Source organism: Octopus bimaculoides, chromosome 1, assembly GCF_046866305.1.
Source record: "Octopus bimaculoides isolate indiv1 chromosome 1, ASM4686630v1, whole genome shotgun sequence".
Taxonomy (NCBI): Eukaryota; Metazoa; Mollusca; class Cephalopoda; order Octopoda; family Octopodidae; genus Octopus; species Octopus bimaculoides.
The window spans coordinates 106,501,565-106,520,868 of NC_142928.1; the positions used below are offsets into that span (position 1 = coordinate 106,501,565).

Sequence of the window (19,304 nt, forward strand, 5' to 3'; positions counted from 1 at the left end):
CACATGTACATAAATATGCATACATCTTTTTTGTATGTGTGTGTGTGCATGCGAGAGTGAGTGACTGTATTTCCTCATAACATATAGAGAAATGGATATCTTTTAATGAAATTTTTTTGGTTATGGTTTATTCTAATACAATATGTATCTATGTATGAACTTTTCTTTGGAGTTATGTATCTGCTGTCTCTCTCACTTTCTCTCTTTCACTTCCTTTGTGTCCCTCTCCCGCTTTTGATTTAACAATATATGTATCTATGTATCTAATTCTCTTGCGATGTGATAAACATTTAAAAACACAAAATGAACGCCGTCACCACTCACTGTCTCTTTCTCACTCTCTGACATCCTCTCTGATACATTTAAAATCACAAAATGAATGCTGCTACCACTCACTGTCTCTTTCTCTCTCACCAATAGAATAAGTACTAAGTTTACAAAGAATAAATCCTGGGGTCAATTTCTTCAATTAAAAAACCTTTAAGGCAGTGCTCCAGCATGATCGTAGCCAGATATATATATGTATCTATCTATCTATATCTATATATATTAAATAACCTTTGCCTTACAGTTAAACCTGGTCAGATTAAATATGCTACCAGATGTCCGGAATCTGATTCTGATTCCCCTGTTACAATCCTCAAATGCATACCAAAGCAATGTGGCAAAATATATAGAGAAAAGTGTAGGGGCAGGAATATCTCCCTGTTTTACACCGTTGTCCACTGAAAATTCATCAGATAGATTACCATTAAAAACTACCTGAGCTTTCATGTGCTGTGCAATTTCTCGAAGAGGCTCACAAAATGTGTCGGGCAACCAAGTTTGCACAAAACAATCCACAGTGCGTCCCTGTTTACCGTGTCAAATGCCTTAGTTAGATCTATAAAAACCTGGTATAGTGACATTTGTTCCTCTAAACATTTCTCCTGAACCTGCCTTGCAGAAAATATCATATCCATCGTTCCCCGCTCGGGTCTGAAACCACACTGTTCTTCAGGAATCACATGTGGACACACATTCTCCACGAGACGTTCTAACATGATCCTCGAAAGTATCTTCCCAGTATGTGCCAGGAGAGTTATTCCTCTGGAATTACCACACACTGATTTGGGTCCCTTACCTTTGTATATAGGGATTAGAATGCCGTTTATCCATTCCTGTGGCACAGAGGACTCGGTCCAAACTTGACACAACAGGCTATGAATTTCGGAGGAGGTGTGATCCCCACCTGCTTTCAGAATTTCAGCTGGAATACCATCCAGCCCAGGAGCTTTGTTGGATCTCAGTTTCCGTATTGCCAGTTTTACTTCTTCAATGGAAGGCGCATCGTCCATGTGTTGCATTATCACTCTTTGGGGGATATTATTTATGACATCCATGTTCACTACAGATGGATTATGGAAAAGTTCCGCAAAATGCTCCCTCCATCTGCTCATTATTCCAGGAGGATCCTTAATAACCTCATTTCCGTCTTTTGATTTCAAGGGAACATACGTTGAGGATTGCGGTCCAAAAGCTTGTCGCAATAAGCCGTACAAGTTTTTAATGTCTTTCCTTTCATAAGATGCCTGTATTTCCTCAGACAAATTACTCCACTAGGTATCTTTGAGCCTCCTTAATTCCTTTTGCAGTTCTGCTTTCTGCGCTCTGTATACCTTTTCTAGTTTTTCTTTGCCCTTAATGTTTGGGTTAAGAAGTTTTTCATAAGTAGACCTCTTTGTTGCCAGTAGCTCATTTACCATTGCATCATTGGAGTCAAACCAAACGGAACAAGATTAGAAGTCATTGACACCTTTGTTTACCTTGGAACCACACTGTCAAGGGATGGTGGTCTTGATGCAGAAATATACTATCGAATAGCGAAGGGAAGTGCTGCATTTGGAAAGCTTGAAAAGCGAGTATGGGCTGATAGAGATATCTCCCTGCAGACAAAAATCAGCATCTACAAAGCGTGTGTATTGACTGCACTTCTTTATTCAGGCGAAACATGGACCACTTACAAGCGTCATGTAAAGATGCTAGAAAGGTTTCATCAAAAGTGTCTAAGACGCATCCTAGGAGTAAAATGGAAGAGTTTCGTAGCAGATACAGAGGTTTTGCACAGAGCGCACTGTAGCTCAATTGAAAAACATATTATCCTGGCCCAAATGAGATGGACTGGGCATGTAATTAGAATGAAGGATGATCGTTTGCCGAAGCACTTATTTTATGGTGAGCTCAGCTCTGGTGAGCGACCGCGGCAGAAACCGAGAAAGAGGTATAAAGATTGCATTAAACAAAACCTAAAAAGGCTAGATATGTATGAAAGTGATTGGGAAGGAGATGTTCTGGATCGAAGCAAGTGGAGAGCTGTTGTCAGGACGAGCTGTGATGTCTGGGAGGAAAAGATGTTTCAGCAACTTGAACTTAAGCGGGCCTGTCGAAAGGGAAAAATTGTAATCAGTGGAGAGTATAGGATGTGTATTATGTGTGATCGCATTCTTCTGTCAAAGGCAGGATATGTGAATCACATGAAAACACATGAGGGTAGAAATTCCAGACACCCTAAATACCAACCACCTTCTGCGACCTGTGGCATATGTCACAAGGTTTGTAAAACAATACCCGGACTTAAGAGACATATGCTGGTTCACAGAAACGTTTCCTTAGAATCAGATACCAGCGGACAAGGATCGAGAGGCCTGAACATTTGTCATCTGTGCTGTAGACCTTGTCGCTCAGCAGCCGGACTTCAAAGTCACTTGAGGGCTCACCAACGGAGGGATTGTACTGCGTGATGATATGTGTGGATTGTTGATGGGATGGCTATCGTCTGTCAAAATGGAGCAGTCATCATATCTATCTATATATATATATATATATATGGCTGTGTGAAAAGAAGCTTGGTTCCCACCCACATCGTCAAAGCCTTCCTGTTTTGACACCACACTTCCTGCTTAACACAAGCTTTCAGCTCCTTTTTTTTTAAACACAACACAATTCTTAATTCCATACGTCTTAATCTTTCTAACAATTTTCTACATGGATTACCATTGAACTTTAAAAGCTCAAAGACAGTATAATGTATTGGTATATTTATTTTTTTACTTTCCTATATATATATATATATATATATATATATATATATATATATATATATATATATATAGGAAAGTAAAAAATAATAATAAGGCAGAATGCTAAACTGAAAGCATATTTTAATATAGATGTGTATAAGGAGGATTAAAAACGATTTCTAACCAGCTTTCATTGCATAGCAAATTTTCAAGAAGAGGGAGAATGGAAATGCTTTTTTACAAAAAAAATAAAAAAATAAAAAATAATATATAAAAAAATAATATACCAATACATTATACTGTCTTTGAGCTTTTAAAGTTCAATGGTAATCCATGTAGATAATTGTTAGAAAGATTAAGACGTATGGAATTAAGAATTGTGTTGTGTTTAAAAAAAAAGGAGCTGAAAGCTTGTGTTAAGCAGGAAGTGTGGTGTCAAAACAGGAAGTGTGTGTAAGGGAAGACAATTCTGTGGGTTTTATACTCTTTAGTTGGAGTATAAAACCCACAGAATTGTCTTCCCTTACACACACTTCCTGTTTAACACACAAACTCTCCGCCTTTTTTAAACAGAACAAGATTCTTAATTCCATGCATCCTAATCTTTCTAACAATTATCTACATGGATTACCATTGAACTTTAAAAGCTCAAAGACGATATAATGTATTGGTATATTTATTTTTTTTATATATTGTTTTTTATTTTTTTGTAAAAAACATTTTCATTCTCCCACTTCTTGAAAATTTGCCATGCAATGAAAGTCGGTTAGAAATCGTTTTTAATCCTCTTTATACACATCTATATTAAAATATGCTTTCAGTTTAGCATTCTGCCTTATTATTTTATATTTTCCTATTATTTATCCACGTGCGGTTAACACAACCCCACCGTTTGCTGACTTATATATATATATATATATATATATATATATATGTATGTATATGTATGTATTTATGTGTGCATGTCTTTGTGTCTGAGTGTGTCACCCCACCATTATTTGACAACTGTTGTTGGTGTGTTTATGTCTCCGTAACTTAGTGGTTTGGTAAAAGAGACCAATAGAATAAGTACTAAGTTTACAAAGAATAAATCTTGGGGTCAATTTCTTCCACTAAAAAACTCTTTAAGGCAATGCTCCAGCATGATCGTAGTCAGATGACTGAAACAAGTAAAATAATATATATATATAAATAAATATGGCCTTGGGAACGAGAATGGGCCCCAGCCATGCAAACCTGTTCACTGGCTACGTTGAAGCCCAAATATTCTCAAGTTTCACTGGTCCCACTCCCAAACCCTACAGCCATATTATATTGACGACTGTATCGGTGTGACCTCACTCTCCCGCGAACATCTGGACTTCTTCCTCTCTTTTGTCAGATCTTTCCATCCTGCCCTCCACTTCTCCTGCACTATCTCTGATACCTCTGTCTCCTTTCTGAACATTCATCACTTTCTCTCTGTCCTCCTCTCTCTCACTTCACCACTTCTTTGAAGTAAGTGTGACACACACAACAGGTACGTACAAAAACAAAAAGTTAGCGTATAAATATTACTGATAGTCATGAAAGGATTAAAACACTTCAAATCTCTTCTAGTTTTTATATAGTGTACTATCAAAGGATCTTCGTCTTGCAAGTTATTTGATGACCCTCGCCAGTGTTGATGCATGAAGTCCACACTGGACTTCAGTGGTTGGTGTTTGAAAGGGCATCCAGCTGTAAAAACATGTCAAAACAGACAGTGAAGCCTAGTGCAATCATCTGCCTAGCGAGCTCCTGTCAACCCATCCAACCCATGCCAGCATGGCAAACAGGCGTTAAATGATAATGACTGTATCATACAGATAGTGTACTCTATTTCTAAGAAACTGATCCCCTATTTTCACTCCTCAGATTTTTGAAAGAAAAACATCTCCAATACTGTATGTACAACATTCATTTGAGACCTTTACTTCATAGAGAATTGCCAAAAATACAAAGAGAAGACAACAAAAGGGATAGGAAATAAACATTATTAAAAGAAATTCCTATGAGTTTGACAAGTTCAAATGTTTTTACTTGATTGTGGACGTCATTAACTGTCCACAAACAAGCAACAACACTACATACTTTTTCTTCTTTGTTCCCAGAACAATAGATTCTTCACTCATCTTGGCAACTGAACTTCTTAAATTCTTCTATGGACTAATTAATCCTTTCTATTAAAGGCACAAAGCCTGAAATTTGGGGAAGTGGACTAGTCGATTACATCAACCCCAGTGTTTCATTGGTACTTTATTAACCCTGCCCCTGGGAGCTCCTCTATGCTGATGACCTTGCCCTAATTGCGGAGTCACTATCAGAACTAGAGGAGAAGTTTCAGGTGTGGAAGCAAGGTCTAGAATTGAAGGGCCTTAGAGTCAACCTAGCTAAAACCAAAATCCTAATAAGTAGGAAGGTAGATAAAACACAAACCCCTTCAGGTAGATGGCCCTGCTCAGTATGTAGAAAAGGAGTAGGTAGTAACTCTATAAGATGTACCCGGTGCAAGCTATGGACACATAAGAGGTGCAGCAACATCAAAGGCAGGTTAACTAGCAAGTTAGTTTTTGTTTGTGGCAGATGTTCAGGTGCAATAAAGACTGCAAACAAACAGAAAACAACTTCTATCTCATTCCAGGGTGAAAAACTAGAGGTAGTCGATAGCTTCCGCTATCTGGGCGACCAAGTTAGTAGTGGGGGTGGGTGCGCTGAAAGTGTAGCTGCTAGAATAAGAATATCCTGGGCAAAGTTTAGAGAGCTCTTACCCCTGCTGGCGACAAAGGGACTCTCACTCAGAGTAAAAGGCAGACTGTATGACGCATGCGTACGAACAACCATGCTACATGGCAGTGAAACATGGGCTGTAACTGCTGAGGACATACGTAAGCTCGCAAGGAATGAAGCCAGTATGCTCCGTTGGATGTGTAATGTCAATGTGAATACCTGTCAGAGTGTAAGTATCTTGAGAGAAAAGCTGAACATTAGAAGCATCAGTTGTGGCATGCAAGAGAGACGATTGCGCTGGTATGGACATGTGGTGAGAATGGAGGAGGATAGCTGCGTGAAAAAGTGCCACACCCTAACAGTTGAGGGAACCCGTGGAAGAGGTAGGCCCAGGAAGACCTGGGCTGAGGTGGTGAGGCAAGACCTTCGTACATTGGGCCTCACCGAGGCGATGACTACTGACCGAGACCTTTGGAAATGTGCTGTGTGTGAGAAGACCCGGCAAGCCAAGTAAGATCGTTGCCAGTGCCCCTGGACTGGTTCTTGTGCGGGTGGCACATGAGATGCACCATTTTGAGCGTGGCCGTTGCCAGTACCGCATGACTGGCCCCTGTAGGATTTTCGAGCGAGATCGTTGCCAGTGCCCCTGGACTGGCTTGTGCGGGTGGCACATAAAAGACACCATTTCGAGCGTGGCCGTTTTCGTGCGGGTGACACGTAAAAGCACCCACTACACTCTCTGAGTGGTTGGCGTTAGGAAGGGCATCCAGCTGTAGAAACTCTGCCAAATCAGACTGGAGCCTGGTGTTGCCATCCGGTTTCACCAGTCCTCAGTCAAATCGACCAACCCATGCTAGCATGGAAAGCGGACGTTAAACGATGATGATAATGATGAAAGGATGAAAGGCGAAGTCGACCTTGGTGAAATTTGAACTCAGAACATAAAGATGGACAAAATGCCGCAAAACATTTTGCTTAGCGTGTTAATGATTCTGCCAGCTCATTGCCTTTCTTTTATGGACTAATTAATAACACCACAGATAACAGTTTTCTCACTAGTGTGGAATTTTATCATATTAACTGAAAGGAAGCAACTATGTAAAAACTAATAATGTAAGATAAACACTGAGATCACAGACACTATATAATTGGTAAAAAAATATAGGAATTTAGAAAATATGATAGAGTAATAATAAACAATATTTACCATTTTGATGTGTATTTTAACCAATTTTGGGACAGCAAAATAATTACAATTTTCTTTGGGGCACTGAAAAAAAGAAAATAAATGAGTCAATAACATAGCAAGTTCTAGGGAAAAGGGTCTAAAAAGCATTAACATCCATAGGCCCTGGTGTAACTGATGAGGGAAAAATTACTTGTATATCTCCATTGATATATCTTATACGTGGACAAGATAGAGACAGACAGACAAACAGAGGAAGCAAATACATTCAAAACACAAGATAGGCGCAGGTTACAACTTTGCTTTGCAACTATGCATTCCACTTTGTGGCACACTATGAGCAAGAGCTTCAGAGCAACCTATGCTTTCTGAGTGGAATTAACAGACAGAAACTGAGAGGAAAACTGTTGTGCATGCTTGTGTGTGTGTGTGTGTGTGTGTGTGTGTGTGAATGTTGTTCCAAATGTCATTAGTGTCTGAGTGAAAAGAAACACTGCCTTTGTTTACATTCTTCTGTAAGTAAAGATCCTGCAGTTTCAGTTTTCAACGTGAGGAATGAGAGAAAATACTTCACATGGTAAACAGGTATGGGTTAATGACAAGAAAAGCATCCAGTTGTAGCAAATTTGCTTTGACAAGCTATGCCAGCATAGAAAAAGTAGATGTGAAACTGACCTAACAAACAAGACAATAGCAAAATAAAATCCACAAAAATTATATCAATGATGATTGTGTGTTGGTGATGTAGTAATCTTAATACTAAAACTCTAGGGATGTTTGTCTGTACCTGAAATATCTCAGAAATAGTATACTTTATCTTCATTTTTTTTCACATATATATTTTCATACTTACCTTCGGCAGTGCAGTACAAATTTTTGTAACATTTTGACCTCTTTTTATTAATGAAAACGAGTAAACACAACTTTTGTTTGTTATTTCTTGATGAAAACAAACATGGCTTCTGTGACAACACACATAATGTCATGACATCAATCAACAAAACACACATCTGCTATCTGTGACATATACACACACAGTCTTCTTGCCCTCAGAAAAAGGAAAAAGAATGTTGATTTTTGAAGTACACAATATTTTAATCATTCAGAAATATTTTTAACTGAATGTAATTTCGAAAATGTAAGTTATTTGTACAGTAAGTCTTTATATTTTAGACAATATTTTAAAGTTTTTTTAAAACTATTTTCAAGTTGTTAATTTCTGTAAAATTTTTTATTTAGTTAATTTTGTTTTAAAGTGAAAGATGTATGTACGTGTATATGAAATGGATTGTGCATGTGAGAGAGAAAAAACAAGAAAGAGTAGTGAGTGAAGGGATGTGTTGTCATGTATACATACATACATCAATACATGAGTACATCTTTTTTGTATGTGTGTTCTCATGTATGTGTAAGTGGCACTCTCTCTCTCTCTCACACACACACATCCATTTCATATATTGTTCATACAGCTTTTACTTTCTCCTCTCTTTCACTTTAAAACATAAGTAAATAAATACAAATTTTTTATGGAAATTAACAAACAAAACCAGCTGATCTGAATGGCAGTTCTGAGAGTCAAAGTAAAAGATCGCCCCAAGGGAATACCATTACAAAAATTTTTTGGGGTGCATTCAATGTATCTCAGCTCCAAAGGTTTGGCTGCTATTTCTAGCATGCTCTGCTACCACATAGCAGCTATTTGCAATAAAGGACCCAAAATACCCATTACGTGGTAGCAGGGCATGCAAGAAATAGCAGCTAAATCTTTCCTTTTCCAGGGAAAGGAGCCGTTTATGCATGATTTCGATGTCACATTTGTTGAAAGCATGCGAAATAACCTGGAAAAGAAAGAAAAACCAATGACACAAAACTCCATTGCTGGGAAACTCAGACTTTCCAGGTGACCCAACAAGTCATAGGTAGTCTTGTAGTAAACCATTACCATTACAATACTAACATACAATGGAAGTACATATTCACCATATTGATGGCTTCCGTGCCAGTGGCACGTAAAAAACACCCACCGATCGTGGCCGTTGCCAGCCTCCACTGGCCCCTGTGCTGGTGGCACGTAAAAAGCACCCACTACACTCAGGGAGTAGTTGGCATTAGGAAGGGCATCCAGCTGTAGAAACACTGCCAGATCAGACTGGAGCCTGGTGCAGCCTCCTGGCTTCCCAGTCAAACCGTCCAACCCATGCTAGCATGGAAAACGGACATTAAACGATGATGATGATGATGATAGGAATAGCATTTTTGGACAGATACATATACGAGAATAAAATAATACATAAGCACCACTGAAAACCAAACCTTAATTTTTTTTTTTTTTTTTTTTTTCTTATATATATCATGGTAAATTTCAATCACTGGACAGCAACCATGCTGGGCACTGCTTTGAAGGGTTTTAGTCAAATGAATTGCCCATACCTCTTTTTGTTTTTTAAACCTGATACTTATTCTATTGGTCCCTTATGCTCAACCACTAAATTATGGGGACATAAACAAACCAACATTGAGGTGGTGGTGGTGGTGGTGGTGGTGGTGGTAAGGCAAGGACAAAGATGCACACATACATTTATATATATATATCATTCTTTAACAAGATTCTATTGCAACTATGACATGTGATGACTATTCACTCCCAAACTGAAATAGGCTCTCAACCTGTCATGAATGATGATGTAGACCACTCCTATTTAAAGCCAGAACTTCCTTCGACCATTACATAAAAAGAATTTTTTTTTTAAATGTTATTTAGATATGCTTTTATTTTAGTTGTTTACACTATTTTATGCTTGTTTATACTCTTATATATTCAAAGTTCACAAATCTTCCTATTTAAATTATGAATCATATTCCTTTCGATAATATCAATATGATTACAAAACTTCTTTGTAGACGATATTTTCTGCTTGGTTGACACTTATTTTCAAATTACTGGAGTCCATTGCTCTACTCATAGCGATGTATAACTGGCCATGTGTAAACATCGGGGTGGGTAAAAACACACCAACATGATTTAAAGTCTGGCCCTGTGTCTTGTTTGCTGTGATTGCGCAAGCAGAATCTTTAGGGTTGCAAAAAATCAAACTAAGACTTACCTCTCACTGTTCTATCTAAATAATGTCTGGATGTTCTGGTACCAAACTGAGATGTAAACAACAGCTGCTTCGGATCCTGCTCAAGCCTAACAATAACCACTAAATAATCACACACACTTTTTTCATTCTATTTTCGCTATTAACTGTCCTTGTGGCCCCCTTTGTATCTATGATGGGGCCATGAAAACTATACAATGAAAATCCAGAGTTACTCATGGTTGATGAATTTTTAATAAAAATGTAAAGGTGATTTATAAATTCAAAAATCAATATCCCCAAAATAACCATACTTTGATTTTTTTTTAATGCTAAAAACCTTCCTGACAACTGTCTTTGTAATCCTGAAAAATATCATAACCACTGGTCCAGCTGTCTGGCCGTGAAGAGGGAACAGACAAAGAGATGGACAGGCAGACAGACATACCCATTATAGTAAGATAGCAAAACTGCCCATCTACAATGGGAAATAAAGGGATAGTATCACAAATCTAAACCCTCTAAATTCATGAACTATATGGGGAGAAATCCAGAGTTTATCCTCATCGCTGGAATTTTAACAAAAAAAAAAAATCAAAGGTGATTTTTATTAATACAAAACTCAATCTCCACTAAATGATTGTATTTTTTAACATTTTTTTTGCTAAAAAACTTCCTGATTACCTCCTTTGTAATCCAAAAAAACATCATGACCATTGGTCCAGCCATTTGAGAAGGGGGAACAGATAGACAGATGAACATAACGCCCATTATTACTATTATTATTAATAAATAATAATAATAATATAAGTGGCCAGCAAGCATTAAAGCCAAAAAGATAAATTTATAATTAATTATAATTGAGGGTACACAAAGAACCAGTGTTGCTAGAAATAAGAGTCGAAAAATACTCAAATAAGCCACAATTTCACTGAAAATTCAACAGGCTAATGAAAATTGAAGAATGAGTAAAAAAGTTAACCTACCAGTGGTTGAATCTTCACATATTTTATCTCCTTTGTGCAACTAGTTACCTCACCTTCCTCTCCCTGGAACCACTTCAACATCCATCCTTCAAACTCAATACCATCCCTTCCCACTTTACTTTTCCCTGATTACTCTTTTCTGTGATACCAAGTATCCTTCTTCTTCTGAGCTACATCTTAGGAATACAAAACCTCATATCTGCTATCACTCTCAACATCTCCTCATATCCGTTGTCAACAATTCCACCTTCACTCCACTATGTAACTCAGACCTTCATCTCTGTCCCTATAAATTTCTCTACCTATTTTCTCATCTAACAATAGTCTTATTATAGTGCTACTCTCCATTCACTTCTAGTATTGCCACTTATCACCACCTCCTTCTAAGCTATTTCTTTTATGTTCTTCCCCATACTGATATTTACTACCAACTACTCCACTGCTCTTCTACAACATTCACTATATTAAACTCTGCTCCTCCCCCCCTCTCTAATTGCTTGTCACTTTCCTTTCACACCTCCCAATCCTAAGTTCATTTTCTTTCTTACATTCATCTTATATCTAGACAGTATGCTCTGACACTTCTTCAATGTCTGTATTCTTTCCAGTTACACCATTTGTCTACAGCAAGAAATTTTCTCTACAATAAAACACAATGAATGGCTTTCTTACAGGTTCAAATATGCCCCAATCATATTTGAACTGGTAATAACCTCATATTTATACACATCACTGCTTAGTGCTGCCACCCTACCTCTCCAGTTACTTCCACCCACTCATATACAATATAAGGTAGCAATGTATCTCTTTTTAGCAAAACACTCGTGCATGTCCTCTATGATACTTTAGCTTCTTAGCACTAGTTACGTGGGGAGAGTTCTTTGTGTTGCAAGTTACTTAGTGACCTCACTCAAGTTGGTGTCGTGTAAAAAGCACCCAGTACAATCTGTAAAATGGCTGGCATTAGGAAGGGCTGTAGAAACCCTGTCAATCCAGACATCAGAGCTCAACAGTCTTCTGGCTCAATGGATCCTGTGAAACTATCCAACTCATACCAACATCAATTTAAACTATAAAAGTAAAAGAGTAATTTTAGTTAGACACTCATTCATTTTAGCCATTTCAGATAGTTCTTAGTGAGTGCATTTACCTTTTCATGACAGTCAATATGTTCTTTGTAAATCAGCTCTGTTTTGAAGCCACGGTCACAAATATCACAGTTAAAAGGGAAATTCTCAATAAGATTTTTCTTGTTTTTATTTTTTTCCTGAAAAGTACAAATATAAAACACATATATATATATCAAGGATCAAATTTGTTTTGAAGAGATTTATTTCAATTTATCAATTTTATCACTACAGAACACTGTGTAGCAAATAACTTCAAAATTTCAATAGTCATATTATGTACTGGACTAACCATAGACCATGGCAACAAGCTTAAGAAATAATGATTTAAGTCTTGTTGCAACAATAAAAATAGAAAATTGTTCTTAAATAAGCCCCAATACACTATGATTCAAATGAAAATTTTGAAAAACATTCCAAATTACAACTTTGGCATAATTCTGGTTAAAGCACCTCATATAACCCTTCATAACTTTTGGAATTTTCAGAAAAATTTTGAAATTTTGTGTTACACACACGAGAATTCATACGATTATGAAAAAAAAAATCGTTTTTAAATGCTCTTTTTCAAATATTTTATATCAAAAAACTAAATAAAAATTAAGGAGGAAATAAGTGATGAAAGCAAGTTCTTTCATCATAAGTATCACCAAGGTGAGTGGTGCCCTGGCCACTGGGTATTCAATACCATAGAGCGAGTCTATGTTTTTTGGTCAAAGTACCTGACCATACCGAACAAACTTTAACTGCGCTGATACAAAGATGGATTTCACCTGGGACTCACATAGTCAGTGATAGCTGGCGAGCATATAATAACATCGGTATCCTGAATTAGAGTGCTTACACGCATGAGGTAATTATGCATCAACAAAATTTGGTAAATTTCAATACTTTCACCCACACAATTTTCACTAGTGTGTGGAATCAAGTACCCTGACCTCCTAATATGCTGCAAACCCCTTATTTTTGTTCAGAAAATGGTGGGGTTGGAAACCAGACCCCCTCCCCCATCCCGTAATTATTGGAAATTTTTTGTTGTTGTTGTATGAATTACGGTGAACTCATAATATGCCACAAAATTCTTTATTTAGTCTGGAAAACAAAGTAGGGTGGAAACCTCAGAAATTTCACCCCCACCCTCCTTGGGAAGTACTTCTTTACCTTTTTTGCCCCTTGTGGAGCATAGGGCCTCAACAGTTATTTTCCACTTTTTGCGATCAATGGCGTGTTTTTTGTCTGCTTCCCATGTCAGGCCGGTGGTCCTGAGCTCGTCCAAAATGCTCCACTCCCATATCTGCTTCAGGCGTCCTCGCTTCCTTTTCCCCTGCGGGTTCCAGTCAAGTGCTTGTCGTGTCACATTTGAGGGTTCTTTCCGCAGTGTGTGTCTGATCCATCGCCATTTCCTTCGTTTAATCTGAACATGTATGGGCTCCTGGTTGGCCCTTTCCCACAGGTCGATGTTTGGCACTCTGTCGAACCACTTCAGATGGAGGATCTGCTGGAGACATTTGTTGATGATGGTCTGGATCTTCTTGTAGTTGCTGCAGGTGGCTCTCCATGTTTCAGAGCCACACAAAAGCACAGATTTTACATTTGAACTAAATAAGTGGAATTTAGTTCGAGTTGAGATGGCAGTGGACTTCCATAGCGGCCGAAGAATAGCAAAGGCTTGCCAAGCCTTCTTGCTTCTTGCAGTGATGTCCTCGTCTGATCCACCTGATTTGCTGATCTTGCTGCCAAGACAGACAAACTCACTAACGTCCTCCACAGGTGCCCCCTCAATTGTGATTGGCTCTTCTTGCTTGTTGTTGATACGCAGCACTTTTGTCTTTTCCTGGTTGATCCTCAAGCCCACTTGCCATGAAGTTTCTCTTAGGTGGTCTACCTTATCTTGCATGTCTTGCAGGCGATGTGACAGTAGCGCAAGATCATCTGCGTAGTCCAAGTCCTCCAGCTTGTTCATCAGTATCCACTGAATACCTTTCCCAGAGAAGATCGTGGGCATTATTCGATTACTCTACGAGGAGTTTTCTTGCCAGGTCATCTATGCTGGGAGATTGTCGGAGGAATTCAGGGTCAGTACAGGAGTCAGGCAGGGCTGTTTGTTGTCACCACTCCTGTTCCTCGTCGTGCTGGACTGGGTCACCAGGACAGCCTATGCTACCTCCAGGAAAGGTGTTCAGTGGACACTGATGAACAAGCTGGAGGACTTGGGAAGTACACCCGCACGATTTTCACTAAGAAAGAGAAAAGCTTGCCAGCACTGGCATAAGCAATGGCATGTAAAAAGCACCATTTAAGTGTAGTCTATGCCAGTGCCACCTGACTGGCCCCCATGCCGGTGACACTTAAAAAGCACCTACTACACACTCAGAGTGGTTGGCATTAGGAAGGGCATCCAACGGTAGAAACCTTGCCAGAACAGATTGGAGCCTGATGCAACCTCCAGGTTTGCCAGTCCTCAGTCAAATCGTCCAACCCATGTCAGAATGGAAAGCAGATGTTAAACGATGATGATAATATATATTGCTATACCATTGAAAGTTTAGGTAAACTTCATCACTCACTCACTTTCTCCCTCTGTCCCCACCCAAAAATGAAACTCATTAGTTACCCAATTTCGGCGCCAAAAATTGCAAAGGGAAAGTGCTATAGTCTTTCAAATCTATTCTGCAATCTGGGATTATTATATCCAGTGATTTTAAGAGATATGAAAAAGATATTTTGTTTTAACATTATACTATTACTTGGTTCACACATATACACAAACTCTAACGTGTGTTTTTTTAGATGAATTTTGTATCAGTCTTTATCTCTCCACAGACTTCCTTACCAGTAACTTCTATAACCTCTGCACTTTCACTTATTCATTTCAAACTTGTTTGAATTTCCAATCTAATGTAATCCACACTCTCTTGAAAACGTATTTCTGAAAAATGTTATCTAAAGAAACAGCAAAAATATTTGAAAATGGGTGGTGGTGGTGGTGAAATTTTCAAGGGTTCCACTCCACCCCACCCCGTTTTCCAGACCCCAAAAAGGGGCTGGCATTTTAAGTCACCGGTAATATTGTAAACATTAACCGCTGCTGCTTTTACTACTTATCTCCCCTTAATTTGTTTACTTTTTTAATATAACCATACAGAACAATTACCATCGTATGAATTCCCTAGTGTAGAATACAAATTCACAACAATTTTCTGAAAATTCCAAAAAATATAAAAAGTTATGAGGGGTTGGGTAGAGACAGACTATATGTAATCTGAACCTTTCCCCCCCTTATTTATTAATTTTTTTTACGGAATCCCACGTTAAGTGGGGAAAGGTTCAGATTACAAATAGTCCATCTGGACCTATGTACTTGCCATAGCAAGTGATCTGATCGGAGATTGTGTGCTGAAACAAAAACAATTGGAAGGTGTTTATAAGTCATTTAAAACATTTAATTTTGACAAATTAAATTTGAATGTTGAAATGAATCTCGTGTGTTTTTTAAATGGCTTATAAACCTTCCACGCTGCAATTACTTTCGAATTCAGTTCTTTATAAAATGGGAGCTTTCAGGATTACTCAAGAAATAGAATATATTCTTAACAAATTTTACAATTCGTTTGAATGAAAAGAAATTTTTAAACAGTACAAATTATATTAGATAGCAAATTTTATAAAAATACAACAAACCGGTTTTATTTGATTATTTTTGGTATTTCTTTGAGAATTGTTCTTATTTGTTGCTGAATTAGAATTATAATCTCTCTGTCTGTCATTCTTATTAGGCCACGATTGATAGTGTGGAGAGTTATAAGGTCTCTGGCGATGTTTATACCTTCCGTTCTTTACAGCGTAATTAGGATTAGAGAATGACTGTGCTCTGGGCGCGAACTCTCGGTGACTATACACACTAGATGAAGCTTCATATGACTGAGGCAATGGTGGGTGTTGATATGGTTGGTGGTAGAATTGCGGCCAAAATTGTGACTCCAGAGGATTGTAATTACTACTTTGTGTTACTGGTGTTGTGTTGTGCCAAGGAGTAAAGTTAGGTTGGTAAAATGTCGGCTGTGACCATACATTATAAGGATTCTGCATTCTGTTGAATAGTACTAGTACTTTATTTCCACAAGCTTCTACGTTACTCTCTCTGACGCGTAATAAGCATGTCAATTAATACCACAGTAATAGCAACACGTGCTTCTTAAAACCGGAAGTCATGAGTTGCGTCCCTTACATTTAGTTTAAAGTTTTCTCTCTTTTTTTTTTTTGTAGTAAAAAAAATCTAATTCTTAAATACTTAATTTAAAATGCAAATAATCATATATCACTATATATATTTGGGTGATCTTTGGTTTTAGGTACATATCTCTGTGGGACTTATAACGCCGATATTTTAATATTCTGCTCATAGCACTTCTCCTGCATCTGTCTTGCTGTGAAAATCATATTTATTGTCCCTCCACCAGATCGGAAGCCACATTGAGATTCAGACAGGGCATCATTTACGAGACACCCCTTCAGGCAGGTAAGAAGAATATTTGCCAGAACCTTGCCAGCAGCTGATAGTAGAGCAATACCTCTGTAGTTACCACACGTTGTTCTGGCTCCTTTTCTTTTATAGAGAGGAAGAATAATAGCATCCTTCCAGTCCTTAGGCATTACACCATCCCTCCAGACTGCACTAATATGTTCATGAAGGGACTGTATAATGTAATCACCACCAAATCGCAAAACATCAGCACAAATTCCATCCCTTCCAGGTGCCCTACCAAGATTCAGTTTACTTATTGATGTCATTACCTCAACTAATGAGGGCACAGAATTTAAGGAACCAATGATAGGTCATTGTTGCATAGTATCAATCACTGTTTCATCCACTCATGGTTTAGGAGTTCAGAGAAGTGTTCAATCCAGCGACCTGTGATTTCTGTTGATTTAGTAAACAGAGTGGAAAAGTTCTGCATCAGCGAAGGAGCTGATGCAGAACTCTTAGACCCATAAACTTGCTTCATAAGACGGTAAAACTTCTTGCTGTCATTTGTATCAGCAGCAGCCTGAACATCACGAGCAAGATCCTCCCACCAAGTGTTCTGCTGCTTCCCCTTCCAAAAAAAGGTGTATCCACCTCCTACTTCCTCAAGCTGACCATCACCTTCTATACGAGTCTCTGAAAGTGCAGCTATATCACTGTTATAGCGGTTCAGCTCATAAGCAACAAGTGCAGTGCATCTTTCAGGCCTACAATCACTCTTGTTATCCAACAGAGCGTGCACATTCCAACATGAAATGTTCAAGTTCCATCCAGATTTTGGAAATAAAAGTCTCTTTGTTTTTCAAGCACAGGGTGGACATCCGTCAGTCACGCTAAACTGACCAGATATAAGAAAGACAGGCAATTTTTGGGTCACCTTTTCTAGAACCTCCCTGGCCTCCAGGTGTGCAATGCCCTCTCTAAATGCAGCTGCTCAGATACCCATGCAGCAACCGAATCCTACCACTGTCTTGCGTGACAAAGAGATGACTTTATATCTAGCATGGGCCGCCTACATGCAGGTCACTCACTACATGCTTCCAACCTGTCAGGTCTGCATGCTTCACCACCTTCCCATTGCCACAGGACTTCCAAATAAAAATAAAATAAATGTATACTAAAAATAAAGATACATGTATACTGAAAATAAGATAAATATATAGAGAGGAGAAAAAAAAGCAGCACATATGAAGCAGAGATCAGCAATGCCTGTGCAGAGTTTTAGGTCCAATAAGACTTGCACAACACCTCATGGTCACTCTCCACTTTATTGACATTATCCAGAGACAAGCCAGAGCAAGATGTCTGGTGCCAATATGAGTCACAGGCTCAGGGATGTGGGAGTGCCATGATCTCTAGCACAAGCCAAAGATCCCCAAAATGTTCAATGCCATTCCCTGCATATCTGGTATCCTTCATACTACTCTGCATATCAGAGTGACCTTCTCCTAGAGACATGCTTCAACAGAAGCTGAAGGGTACCTCACTCCCAGTGGTTTTTCAGCATGCAGGACACCTTCCCAGAATTTCTGTGTACCCATGCTATTGCTAGATAGTTGTTGAGCCTGCACTAGGTTCATCCAACCTTTCAACAGGTCTTGTTTTTAATCCTGCTGGGTTTCTAGCAACCCTCCTCACCAGGGTAGCCTGGTGGGGGTGCCAGTTTAGTCACCGGCAACCTGACCATGCAACAGGCTGTACTGGATTCCATGTTATCTGTAGCACTTATGAGAGCCTCATAAGTGACCTGACCTGACATACATACATACATACATTCATACATACATACATACATTCATACATACATACATACATACATACATACATACATACATGCATGCATGCATGCATGCATGCATGCATAGGATTACCTCATGGAGCATAGGGAGGTAGTACTGTGACGACATTTTAGGACAGCTGCTAATCACATGCATGGCATCTTCCACAGAAAGATGACATAGCCTACACATGTGGTTGCACCTTGGGATTACAAGTGCGTCACTGTCTCTCTTGTTCACCATGTACTTTGTGGAAATCTCCTGTTCCTGGATTGCAAACGCATAGCCGTCAAGGTGTGATGTGATGTAGTGGTCTTGTGTCCAAGAGAGGCTGCACTTCGTGTCAATTCTACTGTCTTCTTCAAGCTTCCAGGCAACATACTCATGCATAGTCTTTTTTTCTTTTGTATATCGTCACAGTACTACCTCCCTATGCGGCACAATGTTGTTGCTAAAACAATTTACAATGCCATCCACAAAAAAGACTGTCCTGAAATAAACTTAGAAAATCCCACTGTTATGGAATACATTCATAAACACCAACTTAAGGAATACTGGTGGAAGATTCCCATCAAAACTTCTGTCAAATGTAAACATAACAGGCTGGATATTGTTGCTTGGGACAGAGGAGCGAAGGTACGTACCATCATAGAGATCAGCTACCCTGCAGATATAAATATCTCTTTGAAAATCAAAGAAAAGGAGGATATCTATGGACAACTGTTTTGAAACCTCTAGCTTCTATATCCAGACTATGAATTCATATTCATATCAATAATAATTGGAGCACTAGGTTTTGTTAGTAAATGCTTAAA

The 19,304-nt window shown here is 38.5% G+C and overlaps 2 protein-coding genes across 3 annotated transcripts in view; one reads left to right on the plus strand and one right to left on the minus strand.

The window, feature by feature from the left end:
• LOC106882394 (nuclear FMR1 interacting protein 1-like) overlaps positions 1-16,397 on the minus strand; it is a 37,997-nt gene extending 21,600 nt beyond the window's left edge. For both annotated transcript variants that reach the window (XM_052968995.2, XM_052968994.2), the window contains exons 1-3: positions 15,868-16,397; positions 12,210-12,326; positions 7,015-7,077 (exon numbers count right to left, since the gene is read on the minus strand). In XM_052968995.2, coding sequence (XP_052824955.1) covers positions 7,015-7,077; positions 12,210-12,326; positions 15,868-16,275 — 588 coding nt within the window. In that variant the 5' untranslated portion in view covers positions 16,276-16,397. The remainder of the gene's footprint in view (positions 1-7,014; positions 7,078-12,209; positions 12,327-15,867) is intronic.
• A 1-nt stretch (position 16,398) lies between these two features.
• Positions 16,399-19,304, plus strand: part of LOC106872285 (ankyrin repeat domain-containing protein 42) — a 42,498-nt gene continuing 39,592 nt past the window's right edge. Inside the window, exon 1 of the mRNA XM_052968964.2 lies at positions 16,399-16,705. The gene's annotated coding sequence lies outside the window, so the exon portion shown is untranslated. The remainder of the gene's footprint in view (positions 16,706-19,304) is intronic.